The sequence below is a fragment of the Chrysemys picta genome, chromosome 3, assembly GCF_011386835.1.
Source record: "Chrysemys picta bellii isolate R12L10 chromosome 3, ASM1138683v2, whole genome shotgun sequence".
Taxonomy (NCBI): domain Eukaryota; kingdom Metazoa; phylum Chordata; order Testudines; family Emydidae; genus Chrysemys; species Chrysemys picta.
The window spans coordinates 148,566,916-148,581,029 of NC_088793.1; the positions used below are offsets into that span (position 1 = coordinate 148,566,916).

The 14,114-nt window shown below is 50.9% G+C and overlaps 2 protein-coding genes across 13 annotated transcripts in view; one reads left to right on the forward strand and one right to left on the reverse strand.

Annotated features, from left to right (window-relative positions):
- The window catches only part of MDGA1 (MAM domain containing glycosylphosphatidylinositol anchor 1), a 208,212-nt gene that overhangs the window by 132,338 nt on the left and 61,760 nt on the right, over positions 1-14,114 (reverse strand). For all 12 annotated transcript variants that reach the window (XM_042848492.2, XM_065590536.1, XM_065590540.1 and 9 more), the window contains one exon: positions 3,618-3,757. In XM_042848492.2, coding sequence (XP_042704426.1) covers positions 3,618-3,757 — 140 coding nt within the window. The remainder of the gene's footprint in view (positions 1-3,617; positions 3,758-14,114) is intronic.
- On the forward strand, positions 4,711-7,272 carry LOC135982462 (pre-mRNA-splicing factor CWC22 homolog). Its single transcript, XM_065589264.1, has 2 exons — positions 4,711-5,534; positions 6,606-7,272. The coding sequence occupies exons 1-2, from the start codon at positions 4,991-4,993 to the stop codon at positions 7,130-7,132; spliced, it is 1,071 nt and encodes a 356-aa protein (XP_065445336.1). The 5' UTR covers positions 4,711-4,990; the 3' UTR covers positions 7,133-7,272.

Here is a 14,114-nt window from a genome sequence, read left to right on the forward strand (position 1 = left end):
CTGCCCGAAGCCGGTAGCGCTCGGGCAGCCCGGCTCTTAAACAGAGCCGAAGAGTCGGGGAGGAGCAGAGCCGCCGGGGCTGGAGGCTCTGCTCCTCTTCGGCTCTGTGTAACTTACACAGTGTAAGTTACGCAGAGCCACCGCGGCTGGAGGCTCTGCTCCTCTTCGGCTCTGTTTAAGAGCCGGGCTGCCCGAGAGCTACCAGCTTCGGGCAGCCCCCGTGCCTCCGGACCCTGCGCCGCCGGAGCCCGGCAGAGGAAGTGCCCGGCTGGGGGCGCAGGGTCCGGAGGCATAGGGGCTGCCCAAAGCCCGAGCGCTACCGGCTTCACGGTTTGCTGGGCAGCCTCCAGACCCTGCGCCCCCGGCTGGGTGCTTCCCCTCCCGGACTCCAGCTGCGCTGGGGAAGCGCCGGCTGGGGGCGCAGGGTCTGGGGGCTGCCCGGCAAACCCTGAAGCCGGTAGCACTGGGGCAGCCCTTTCCCCCTGGCTGGGAGTGGAAGGGAGGAGGGGGCAGAGTTAGGGTGGGGAAGGGGCGGAGTTGGGGCGGGGCTAGGGGTGGGGAAATGGGCGGGGCCAGTGCCCAGGGAGGGTCCTCTTTTTTTATTTATGAGATATGGTAACCCTACTGTTGTCTCCCTCTCTGGAGGGGGCCCCACCAGGGTTATTTTTGTAAGTCTCTCTTTTGTCATAAACACACTTTAATAAAAGAAAAAGAGCCCTTCAGAATTCAAACTATTTTGAACACCACCTGCAGATTTGTAGATCATTTCACAAGTTAACGGGGGGCTGGAGAAACATGCCCCTAGAGACTGAAGTCCTATCTGTATAACCCATAAAATGTATAGCACAGGCAGCAGCGGTGCAAGCTTCCCCCTACCCCAACCCAGAGAGCATGAAAGGAGATCACTGCTCATGGCCCATTTGTTCATTGGCCTCTCAGTCTCCTTTGTTGGCTGCCTCTGCTCTCAGGGTATGTCTACACTGCAGTCAGAGGTGTGACTGTAGCACTTGTACACATACCTGAGTCAGCTTTGATCTAGCTAGCTAGAACAATAGTGGTGAAGGCATGGCAGCACACTCTGTACAAGCCCACCCAGGACTCCGGGTATGTACCTCAGTGGCTAGCCTGAGCTGCCACTCATGCTGTTGCAGATTCATTCCTATTCCTTTTCAAGCTAGCTAGGGTATGTCTACACACGGCACAGTCAACCCTTTGACCAGGGGAGCTGGAACAATTTGTATAGTGGGGGTGCTGAGAGCCATTGAACCAAACTGTAAACCCTGTTTATGATGGAACCCACTTCAAGCCAGGGGGTGCGGCACCACCCCCAACACCTATGCCTTTGACTGTAATACAGACATCCCCGAAGCACCAGTTGCTATGGTGGCTTCTGGCAATCTGGACACCTATCCCCTAGCAGTTGGGTTGAGATCCACCAGGTCATTTTGCACTGAACACAAAGCAGATGGTAAAAGGACGTTCATTCACTACTGACCTCGTGCTAGACAGAGCTGCTGCAGGGGCGTGGGCACCTTGGTCCATGCCCAACGCCAGTTGACATGGGGCTGAACTGGAGCCATTGCTCTAAAGATGGCAGGATTCTACAGCCCACTCCCCTGCTGGGCAGATTTTGCTCAGCTAATGGCCGTCTGTGATGGATTTATTTAGCCTTGGTAGGTTATGATGAGATCGGTTTAGGGCTCCAAATCTCAGAGTCTCTTGTTTGCACAGCCGCTTCAGTCAGCTCTTTAATCTTTCCCCAGCCTTTTCATTTCAACCTCGTTTAAATATTTGGGCTACACGTTAAAGCTTTAGAGAGTAACTGGAGGAAAGGGAGGGAAAAGATTAGACAAAGGCTAAGAGAAGAGCTTTGATTTGGAGGAGTGGGGGAAGGTGCGGAGAGCATGCATGGGAGTGTGGTTAAGAGAGAGAAGGGATGTGGCAGATGGGCAAAGTAGAGAAGGAAGAGAGAAGAGGCAGGGAGAGAAGGGAAGATGGGGAGAGAGAGACGGGATTGAGCATAGCTCCGTGTGAGCCAGTGTTCCATGTCTGAGGCCCTCTTTGGACATACACGCCAGTGTCCCATGTGCACACCTGGGCTCTGCATGTGCTAGTGTTACACATAAACAAACAGGTTCTGGGGATGCCACAGCTTCTTGTGCAGCAGCGTTCTGTATGCACCAACGGTACATCAATGTTCTCTAGTCCTGCCAGGCTCAGAGCGCCCATGAGCTGCACACAGCCTGCATGCTCCCAGGCAGCATGGGCATCAGTTCTCTCTATTCTGCATACCCAGGATCTGCCCACTGTGCACGGGATCAGTGTGCCCACGGGCCTAGGCTAGGTGATCCTCCATAAGGACACAAGAGAGGCTGTTGAGTGGCCCGGCTGCCCAACATCCAGGCTCAGACGGTCACCATCTTTTTGTTTTTTAAAAGACATTTTGTTGGCTAATTCTCACTTGAATTTTCTGGCCGAGCTGCTCTCTCCCCTTTGTCATTTCCTACCAGCCAAGGCCCAAGAGAGAAGTAGCACCTGGTCAGTTAGTGCAGGGAAGGGGTGACTGGCACACACAGAACTACAGCTTATCAGCATCAGTGCCTACGGCTGGCAAGGCTGCTGCAGGGGCAGCAGGAACCGCTGAGCTTCTCACCAACCCTCTTATAACCCTCCCCCGGAGAGCTTCCTTCACAGTGTAACTCACTCCCCAGGGTTTATTCTGGCCCTGAAGGCCCAAGTTTAGCCACAGTTTTACCCATGCTCTGGGGTCATTTACACACATCAGCTGCTATGTAAGAATTTCCCTGCAGTCCTCTTACCTCTACGGCATGGGTCTGAATCCAGTTTGGGACAGTAGCAATCAAAAATTACCACCACTGGCAGCTGCTTGGTGTCCACTGTATGAAATGAGTTGATGGGTCCCAGTCAAGGTCATCATGGACAAATGTCCAAATCAGAAAAATGCCCCCTTCCCCAATGTTCCCCTAACTGAGTGATCCCCTTTGCTGGCCTGGTCTGAGAGGCCAAGGCTGAACAGGCCATAGAGGTTCGACTCCGCTCTTACGTTGGTGAGGTATGAAGGGGAAGCTTGCACTACCCCTGTCCAAGCGGTGCCTGTCCTGTGGAGAGAGGATTGGAGTCTCTAGTGTTACCTACACAGGCCTGAATTCAACACAGCCCATGTTTTTAGTTCATTCTGGCCCATTAGAATGATAGATGCTCTGGAGAGAGCCTTGTGCTACCAATATACAGCACACAGGCAGAACTGGGCAATATTTCACTCCCAAAACACAGTTCCCACTGGTACTCGGGGGAATCTCCATATGCTGTACTGTGGTAGGACTTCTAGCCTCGTTGTAAGCCGCAGCCCTAGCTCCAGAGAACACTCACTCATCCAGTGTCTCTGCTCCTCAGCCCTTTCTTTTGTTGCAGCTGCTGCCCAGGAAGCCAGGGGAGAAAGAGAGGAGAGGAACCTACCTCCAAAAAGGTAGAAGAGTGAAGGTAGTGGGGAAAGGTGTCCTCCAACCACCCCCAATGTCTCCTCTAAGAGACAAGATTAGAGTGAACCCAACAGAGAAGCACAGGGATGCGGGTGACTGGCTTTACAGAAAGGTTACCTGTGGCCGTGGGTGTCCCGTGACCAGACACTGCAGGACCAGGGTGTTGCCCTCCCGGATAGTGTACACTCGTTCACTGATGTTATCTTCCTTCACAACACAGGCCTGCCCCGCATGGATGATCTGGGCCTGAGCTGGAGCTGGGGAAGAGAGTACTAATTAGAAAAGGGAATGGCAGCAACGTATAGGTGGAATCCAAGTCCTCACAAAGCTGTTGGAATTGCCACACCTCACCCCGGGAGCAATGCAGCCTCTGCTGGGCTGCAGAAGGTGAAAGCAAGACTGATCTCAATACTGGAGAGGCAAGGGCATCATTGCTCTGAAAACTGGGGAATTTCCTCCCTTCCCTGGCATCAGTGAATTTAATCTGGGGGAAAGAAACTGGGATTAGCAGCTCTGGAGACTGAAGACTAGAGTACACTGAGAGATAGTGTAAGCTAGTGATCAATAGGAGCCAGGAACTTCTGAACTCTATTCCTAGCTCTGAGAAGGAGTGTTGTCTGGGACTGGCTGTGTGACCTGGTCAAATCAGGAGTGCTCTGTGCCTGTCGAAGAGGGATTATGATTGTGATTTACCTTGCAGTGGGGTTATGCGAGTTCATCAGCCAGTCACTCCAAAGGGCTCTGCAGAGCTGTATAAGCACTGGCTATTAGTACTTATCCCCAGAACAGGTTACAGCACAGGCCACGGTAGATACAAGTCTCCCCCATGCTGTCACATCGATATGCTTCAGCCCTGTGCTAGAGGGATCCTCCTCTAGGGGTGAGAGAGGATTTCCTTCTCTATGGTTCCTTAAACCCCTGAGATTTCTGCTGAGACTCCAACAAGGGCCAATTTGTGGCCACACTAGGAACTGAACCGAGACCACCAACGCTTTTCACGGAGGCCAATGCAGCAGCATCCGAAAGGAAAGATTTTTGATTCCCCCCCCAAGAGGGAAGTGAAGGTGAAAGGCTCCATATCCCATTACCAATTCCTTAAACCAACCAATGGCCTGGTCTACACTACGACTTTAATTCGGATTTATCAGCGTTAATTCGAATTTACCCTGCAACCATCCACACAACGACGCTATTTATTTTGAAATAAAGGGCCCTTTAAATCGATTTCTGTACTCCACCCCGACGAGCGGAGTAGCGCCAAAATCGATTTTAACATTTTGAATTAGGGATAGTGTGGCCGCAATTCGATGGTATTGGCCTCCGGAAGCTATCCCACAGTGCATCATTGTGACCGCTCTGGACAGCAATCTAAACTCGGATGCACTGGCCAGGTAGACAGGAAAAGCCCCGCGAACATTTGAATTTCATTTCCTGTTTGCCCAGCGTGGAGAGCACAGGTGACCACAGATAGCTCATCAGCACAGGTAACCATGCAGGCCGATAATCGAAAAAGAGCACCAGCATGGACCGTACGGGAGGTACTGGATCTGATCGCTATATGGGGAGAGGATTCAGTGCTTGCAGAACTTCGTTCTAAAAGACGAAATGCCAAAACTTTTGAAAAAATCTCCAAGGGCATGATGGAGAGAGGCCACAATAGGGACTCAGATCAGTGCCGCGTGAAAGTCAAGGAGCTCAGACAAGCCTATCAAAAAACAAAGGAGGCAAACGGTCGCTCTGGGTCAGAGCCGCGGACATGCCGCTTCTACGCCGAGCTGCATGCAATTCTAGGGGGGGCCGCCACCACTACCCCACCTGTGATCGTGGATTCCGGGTTGGGGATAGTCTCATCAGCTACACCTGAGGATTCTGCCGATGGGGGAGAGGAGGAGGAGGAGGAGGATGAGCTTGCAGAGAGCACACAGCACTCCGTTCTCCCCAACAGCCAGGATCTTTTTCTCAGCCTGACTGAAGTACCCTCCCAACCCTCCCAAGCCAGTATCCAAGACCATGACCCCATGGAAGGGACCTCAGGTGAGTTTACCTTTTAAAATATAAAACTTGTTTTAAAAGCAAACGGTTTTTAATGATTACTTTGCCCTGAGGACTTGGGATGCATTCGCGGTCAGTTCAGCTACTGGAAAAGTCTGTTAACGTGTCTGGGGATGGAGCGGAAATCCTCCAGGGACATCTCCATGAAGCTCTCCTGGAGGTACTCCAAAAGCCTTGCCACAAGGTTTCTGGGCAGTGCAGCCTTATTCCGTCCTCCATGGTAGGACACTTGACCACGCCATGCTTGCAGCAAGCAATCTGGTATCATTGCCTGACAAAGCCTGGCAGCGTATGGTCCCGGTGTTTGCTGGCATTCAAGCAACATCCGTTCTTTATCTTGTTGTGTAATCCTCAGGAGAGTGATATCACTCATGGTAACCTGGTTGAAATACGGGAACTTAATTAAGGGGACAGAGGTGGCCGTTCCTACTGGGCTGTTTGCCTGTGGCTGAAAATAAATCCTTCCCTGCAGTTAGCCAAGCGCAGATGGGAAATTGGCCCTGAGCTTTTCGCGTTTGGCTAGCAGGGATCTTCCCTGTTACCAGCCACGCGGTGGGGGGAGGGGTACCGTGATCATCCCAGAGAATTTATGGCGGGAGGGGGTCGGCGGGGGTGGTGGTGGTTAGTTTGGTTCCTGCAGGGATCTTCCCTGATACCAGCCACGCGGTGGGGGGGAGGGGTACAGCGATCATCCCAGAGAATTCATGGCGGGAGGGGGGGTGGGGTGGTTAGTTTGTTTTCTGCTGCTGCTGAATGTTAACAGAAAAACCGCAGCACTCTATGGGCTTTGCTTGGTATGTGGGAAAGGAGGGTGCAGAAGCCGTAAGACAATGGCTTACCATGGCCGCATGCAAGCCGAATTCTGTTGCCCGGACCTGTGATCTCTAGCAGCAAAGCCACAGGCACTCAGTATTAAGAGGCAAAATGCGACCTTGCACAGAAATCACATGTGCTATGTAATGTGAATAGTGTTGGTCACCGTGAAAGAGTATAAGCATTGTTCTGCAAAATGTATCTTTTTAAACAATTCTCTCTTTTTTCCCCTCCCTACAGCAGCTGCAAATTCCTCAAGCCTCCCTCCTCCATCCCGAAGGCTATCACAGATAAGGCGTCGTAAAAAGAAGACGCGAGACGAGATGTTTGCAGAAATTATGGAATCCAGCCGCAGCGACAGAGCTCATCTGAATGAGTGGAAGGAAACGGTTTCAAAGTATAGGAAAGAAGCCAGTGAACGTGAGGACAGGAGGGACCAACGTGAGGACAGGAGGGACCAACGTGAGGACAGGAGGGACGCTCGAGATGAGAGGTGGCGGCAGGAAGATCAGAGGAGGCAGGATGCAACGCTGGGGCTGCTGCGTGAGCAAACAGACATGCTCCGGCGTCTGGTGGAGCTTCAGGAACGGCTGCAGGAAAACAGAGTGCCGCTACAGCCCCTGTACCCCCCTCCCTCCTCCCCATGTTCCATATCCTCCTCACCCAGACGTGTAAGAACGCGGGGGGGGGAGGCGCCGTACACCTTCCCATTCCACCCCAGTGGACAGCCCAAGCAAAAGGCTGTCATTTTTTTAACCTTTTTTTAGTGGCCTTTTCCTTCCCACCGATCCTCCTCCCAAATCCCACCCGGGTTCCCTCCCTCTTTTTCTAATCTATTAATAAAGAATAAATGATTTTTAAATGATAGTGACTTTATTTGGTTTGAAAGCAAGCTGGGGGAAGGGGGAGGGTGGGTTCCTTGCAGAAAATGAGTCAATAAAGGGGGCAGGTTTTCATGAAGGAGAAACAAACAGATATTTCACACTGTAGCCTGGCCAGTCATGAAACTGGTTTTCAAAGCTTCTCTGATGCACAGCGCTTCCTGGTATGCTCTTCTAATCGCCCTGGTGTCTGGCTGCGCGTAATCAGCAGCCAGGCGATTTGCCTCAGCCTCCCACCCCGCCATAAAGGTCTCCCCCTTACTTTCACAGAGATTGTGGAGCACGCAGCAAGCAGAAATAACAATGGGGAGATTTCTTTGGCTGAGGTCAGAGCGAGTCAATAATGAACGCCAGCGACCTTTTAAACGGCCAAATGCACATTCTACCACCATTCTGCACTTGCTCAGCCTGTAGTTGAACAGCTCCTGACTCCTGTCCAGGCTGCCTGTGTATGGCTTCATGAGCCATGGCATTAAGGGGTAGGCTGGGTCCCCAAGAATAACTATTGGCATTTCAACATCCCCAACGGTTATTTTCTGGTCCGGAAAGTAAGTCCCTTGCTGCAGCCCTTTAAACAGAGTAGTGTTCCTGAAGACGCGAGCGTCATGAACCCTTCCCGCCCAGCCCGCGTTGATGTTGGTGAAACGTCCCTTGTGATCCACAAGTGCTTGCAGCACCATTGAAAAGTACCCCTTGCGGTTTATGTACTCGGTGGCTTGGTGCTCCGGTGCCAAGATAGGGATATGGGTTCCATCTATCGCCCCACCACAGTTAGGGAATCCCATTGCAGCAAATCCATCCACTATGGCCTGCACATTTCCCAGAGTCACTAACTTTCGTAGCAGCACCTGAGTGATTGCTTTGGCTACTTGCATCACAGCAGCCCCCACAGTAGATTTGCCCACTCCAAATTGATTCCCGACTGACCGGTAGCTGTCTGGCGTTGCAAGCTTCCACAGGGCTATCGCCACGTGCTTCTCAACTGTGAGGGCTGCTCTCATCTTGGTATTCTGGCGTTTCAGGGCAGGGGACAGCAAGTCAAAGTTCCATGAAAGTGCCCTTACGCATGCGAAAGTTCCGCAGCCACTGGGAATCATCCCACACCTGCAACACTATGCGGTCCCACCAGTCTGTGCTTGTTTCCCTTGCCCAGAATCGGCGTTCCATGGATAGAACCTGCCCCATTAACAACATGATCTCCAAAGCACCGGGGCCCGTGGTTTCACAGAATTCTGTGTCCGTGTCCATGTCCATGTCCTCATCATGCTTGTCGCTGCGCTGCCGCCGCCGCTGCCTCCTCGCCTCATTTTTCTGGTCCTGGCTCAGCATAAACTCCACGAGAACGCGCGAGGTGTTTACAATGTTCATGACTGCTGTCTTGAGCTCAGCGGGCTCCATGCTTGTCGTGGTATGGAGTCTGCAGTGTTCACCCAGGAAAAAAGGCGCGAAATGGTTGTCTGCCGTCCGTTGCTTTCATGCAGGGAGGGAGGGAGGGAGGAGGTGAGGCTGTACCCAGAACCACCTGCGACGATGTTTTTTGTCCCATCAGGCACTGGGATCTCAACCCAGAATTCCAATGGGCGCGGGAGACTGTGGGAACTATGGGATAGCTACCCACAGTGCAACGCTGCAGAAATCGACGCTAGCCCCGGTACTTGGACGCACACCGCCGAATTAATGTGCTTAGTGTGGCCGCATACATTTTGACTTTATACAACCTGTTTTCCAAATTCAAATTATATAAATTCGGATTAATCCCGTAGTGTAGACATACCCAATGTCTCACCTCAAACCCTACTAGTCAGACCTGATCAACAGGAATAGGAGCCATTCCTACAAGTAGTAAGGGGGAATATATAAAAAGATCTGGCTTCAGAGGACCTGCATCAACAATCATCCAGTCCATATGTTGAGAGCACTCATGATCACTGCAGCAGCTGGGGAGTGTTATATGTGGCTGTGCGCATCCCCATGGGACACCCGTGCTTGGCCAGGGAGAAAACTGCAGCCTAACTTTAAGGAATGGATAAACCTGCAGATGTTACTAGTTCAGGGGATGTGTCTCCCTCTTGCTGCAGCACTTCCATGTGAATTCAGCTCCTCAGCCCTAACACCCCCAGTGTAATTCAATACAGGACAACTTTGAGAGGGAAACGAAGAAAAGGCTTAAATCAAAGAGTTTTATAAAAACTCTCCAAACCGAGCACAGGGTTTGCAAGGAAACCGCGTTACGCAGGCAGAGTTAAAAACCAGCTTTGGCACAAAGTTTGCTGAGGTGCAGGGACTTTTGGAGTAAGCCACAGATCCCATCACCAGGCAGCCACCAGGGATGAAAAATCAAAATATTGTTAGCCAGTGCGAAACGAAAGCACTGCTTTGTGCAGCTCTAAACAGTCAGCTCTGTATTCACTAGCCGCATAGGCCCAGACCAGGCTGGGCTTGGACAGTGGAAAAGGGGGTTTGCAGTTGTGTTACTCAGACCAAAGCCCTGATCCTCAGTTGGTGTAAATTGGGGCAGCTCCATTGTCATTAGCCAAACTAGGCTAATTTAAAATAGATGGGGCTCTCACCCCCAAATGGGAAGGAGGGTTGCATTTCAATGACTGGTTACCCTGTTCCAACAGGTGACCATTTATAAAACACATCAAAGATGCAGGCTCTAGTGCTGCACAGGGTCTGTGTGTTAGGTGATCACGCCCCCTCTATCACCTTGTCTCCTCTCTCCTTCCAGTTCAATACATGGATAAGTATTGTCCATACAACTGTGAGCTAATAGAATCAATGCATTTATTGGAATGATATTATAGCAAATATATGGCCACTCATCTCTGCTGCTCCTTCCCTCTCCTGCCTATAGCGTCTGGAGAGATCTCCTGGGATAGCTCTCACAAGAGTCTTCTTATTAAAAACTAAAACACTGAAACCAAGACACAAAGCTACATTGATATGACTGAGCAGATGAGAGACTTCCCTTTCCCGAGAGGATGGGGGATTATTATTCGCTGACCGTGTCGGGAGAGGGAAGAAAGTGGAAGCACTTTAAGAAACAGAAAGGGCTTGGTAGCACCATGGCTAGTGAGGGGCAAGGGGGCAAGAGGAGGTGGTGCAGTCTTCTCATACATAGCTCTGCCATGTCCCCTCAATGCTGACCTGAAGTTCTTTGCTCTGCTCTTCCAGTCCTGGGCTCCCAGCCCCAGCCCCAGATAGGGTGACCAGACAGCACATGTGAAAAATCAGGACAGAGGGTGGGGGGTAATAGGAGCCTATATAAGAAAAAGACCCAAAAATCGGGACTGTCCCAATAAAATTGGGACATCTGGTCACCCTCGCCCCAGACCTGCCAGGGCACCTCAATCCTGGCTCTGCAGCACCGACTATCAGTCACGCTGATTGTGCCCAATTCTGGATTTGGGAGGAATCTCCACTGCGGATTAAAACAGAGACACACACCCCCACCCCAATCTTACCCTGAGTTCTCTCCTTGAAGCTGGGCTGCCTGCATTCCAACAGACCCTTCCTGTCTTTAGCTTGTGGTAATAGCTCAGCTTCTGTCGTTTTAACTTAAATGTTTCCCTAAATTCCTCTGTGCACCCTGCTTACTGTACAGTCCAGCTCGCTTTAGATCTTCTAATTTCGGTGGCTGTCTTCCCTCTGGTCAATGCCCCACTGAAGTCTCTGCTTTTTTTGCTCCTCTCCTCTGATTAACCATTTCCTGTCTGCCAGCGCTATCTCCAAGACAGTCCCTATAGGCTAGACTACATGGAGGATTTTATCAGCACAGTTATACCGGTATAACTCCACACGTAGACACACTTATTCTGGAATAAAAGTGCCTTTTTTCAGTTTAGTTGATGTTGCTCTGGAAGTGGTATAAGCTAAATCAGAAAAAGGCACTCGTATTCTGGAACAGAATGCCCACAGGGGAGTTATATAGTGGTATAATTATGCTGGTACATTTCCATGTGTACACGGTCCCTAAGACATGTTCCCTGTCCTGTCTTGCTCTGCCGCTCCACAGAGCTCTCTCTAGTCCAGTGGATTTCCATAGAGCTCAGAAGCAAGACTACATTTCTAGCTTTATTGGTAAGTATCAGTAACTTGGTTGAGCCCAGGGGTGCTGGCGCTGGGGGCCCTGGTTCTCCCACTTTTTACCAGCCATAAGGAAGTGCAATGGGGGTGAGGGGAAGGAGGGGTAGGGCCTCAGGGAGAAGTGGCGGTATGGGAGGGGCACTGTTGGGGCACCAGTGCCGCCCCCCCCCCCCACTGTTAGGAAGCTTCCCCTGCCTGAGCCTTTTTGCAGCAGGACCCCTTCCCCTGATCACAGAGAGAGGCCCTTGGGAGAGTGAACCACTGCTGCTGATCAATCCTTGTCCAAACAAAGTAGTAGACTCTCTCCTGCAGTAACAGCACTGAGTCTCCAACAACAACAAGTCATTTCATCTGTCCTCTAAACCCAGTTTGAGCCCAGGTCTCTGAAAGGAGAGTTCAGAAAACCTGCTGTACCATCTGCAGATGGCTTGTGAAAACACTTGGCTACCACGTAATGGGAGTCTGATCAGAGAAAAAAACCTTTGTCATCAGTTAAGTCTTGACTTCAGTGAGACAGCAGGGAGATTGCCAAGAGCAAACTCTACTCTCAATGTTTTGCAGGAAAGATATCCTAGTGGTTAGATCACAGAATTAGAAACTGTGAGATCTGGGTTCTGATCTCAACTCTGCTGGGATGTGCTGTATGGTCTTGGAAAAGTCACTTTGTCCCTCTGTAAAATGGTCTGATGAGGATTAATTACATTTGCAGGGTGCTCACATGGAAGGAATATAATTATTTCACATCATCCTGGGTCCCAGGGGGTTTTTAGCACACAGAAAGGTTATAGGTCTCCAGTACAGTAGACAGCATTACCTCCCTCCCCAGGTGGTGGGACTGCATCTGTCACAATAAACAAGGCTTTGTGAAAGCCACTTTCTCCTGGGAGGAACAGGAAGATCAGACTGTGAGGCAAGGGAGTTGGTGCGTGGGACTGAAGCAATCATCTCCATCATTCCCTGTGAGAGTCCCATAAAGTATGAGCCCTGGGGAGACATTTCCCTGTGTTTGGTGGGTTTCCCTAAACCTGGATGCCCCTCTGAGTCTGCAAAACCCAAAGAACCAAACGAGGCAGAAAAGGAAGTGCTCCGATGAGCGCTGGAGGCTGGGGCAGGATTGTGTCCCTAGTCTTTTCTCCAAGGCTTTCAGTCCACTTTTCAACGACCGAAGCAAAACTATTTCAGCACTTCCATTCCACTCCCTGACAGAAATCCACCACAGAGAAGCCCAACACAAGGGGCTTTGCTCCAAACAAAGCAAACAGTCCAAGACACTCACAGCCACTTTCAGGGAAAGACACAGCCTTTGAAAACCTACCCATCTCACAGCACATCCTAATATTTCCCACTCTGGAAAGGCCTGACCCACAGGGTGCTTGGCCTCTGCACTGAGATTTCTAACTAGTCTTTCACTTGATATATTTACACATTAAAGTGAAAGGAAATTGGAGAGGATAAAATAACTTTATGCCAGTGCAACGTACTGTACAATGTTATCACCATAATGTGGGAAGCTTATGAGATACCTGCTCTTTAGAGGTCAATCATGTTAATAACAAGTAGCAGAGGAAAGAGAAATGGTCTTGTAGGGAAGGCAGCAGACTGGGATTCAGGAGAGCTGGGTCCCATTCTCTGCTCTGCCACACTGCTTGTGTAACTCCAGGCAAGGGATTTAATCTCTCAGTGCCCTGGTTCTCCAGCTATAAAAAGGGGATGATATGGCTTCCTTATTTCACAAGGAGGGTTGTGGGGATCAATCCATTTACCTTTATGAGACTCAGATAGTACAACGATGGAGGCAACAGAACAGTGAGGGCTGGGGCAGCGAAAGAAAGACACCCAGGGTGCACTCAAGGCCATGTACTACTCAGACCACAAAACTTCATGGGAAGAACGCCAAACTTCTTCATATTAGGTCAACATTTTCCCTCCAGACACTATTTCATGACAGGTCCCTAAAACCAACCTTGGTCAAGTCACATGGAGGAGAGAACCTGCTGGGTCAGCTGGCAGGGGTCCAGACACCGAAGAGGCTGAAGTTTTATCCAAGTCCCTCCTCTTGTACCAAACAAGCTAGTGGGGCCCCACAGCTAAGCTCCAAACAGAAATCGGAGCTGGGCCCAAGGACAGCAGTTCTGCCAGCTGTACCAAAAGGGAGCCTCCCCCGGAAGGAGCTTGAAGGAGCTGCTTTGAGGTGGGAGTCTTCTCCCGCTGGGCTGAGCTTATAACAAAGCCAGCTCAGCATGCCAGGAGATGACTCTCAGCTAAGACCTGCTCAGAATGGCTCCTAATGGTTTGGCCCAAGGCCAGGCAACTCCCAGCTGAGAGCAGTTCAGTGCAGTATCAGCTTGGAGTCAGCTCCCCTGGGGCTGCGTTTGTCAGGTCTGCTATGCTCTGAGCGAGACTTACGTTATAAGCTGTTCTTCACAGATTTTACACAAAATCCCCCCAGGCTCTTAGTTACATCAGCCAGGTCAGCAAACGCGACCTGCCCTTTTGTTTTCTCATATCCATGGGCTATTGTTGGGGGCACTTCTCTCTGCAGTCTGCTCCTCAGACCCAGATGTTCAATATTCTTGTTCTAAAAAGGATAGAAAAATCCATACGAGCAGCCTTAGCCTCAGGAGCAAGCCTGACAGCAGCAAACCTGCATCCATCCACCCTGGATCAGGCCAGAGAAAATGGCTAGGTCACACACTCCTTTGTCTCTGAGCAGGAGACCACAAGTGTCATCAGCTCAGCTCCTCCGCAGCACGCCGTCCACTCCTAAACATAGATCCCA

What these genes read in the sequence shown, in the direction of transcription:
- LOC135982462 (XM_065589264.1), top strand. Translation starts at nt 4,991, where the DNA reads ATGCAGGCCGATAATCGAAAAAGAGCACCAGCATGGACCGTACGGGAG. An exon ending in CCCCATGGAAGGGACCTCAG is followed by an intron (nt 5,535 to 6,605) that starts GTGAGTTTACCT and finishes CCCTCCCTACAG; the next exon opens with CAGCTGCAAATTCCTCAAGC.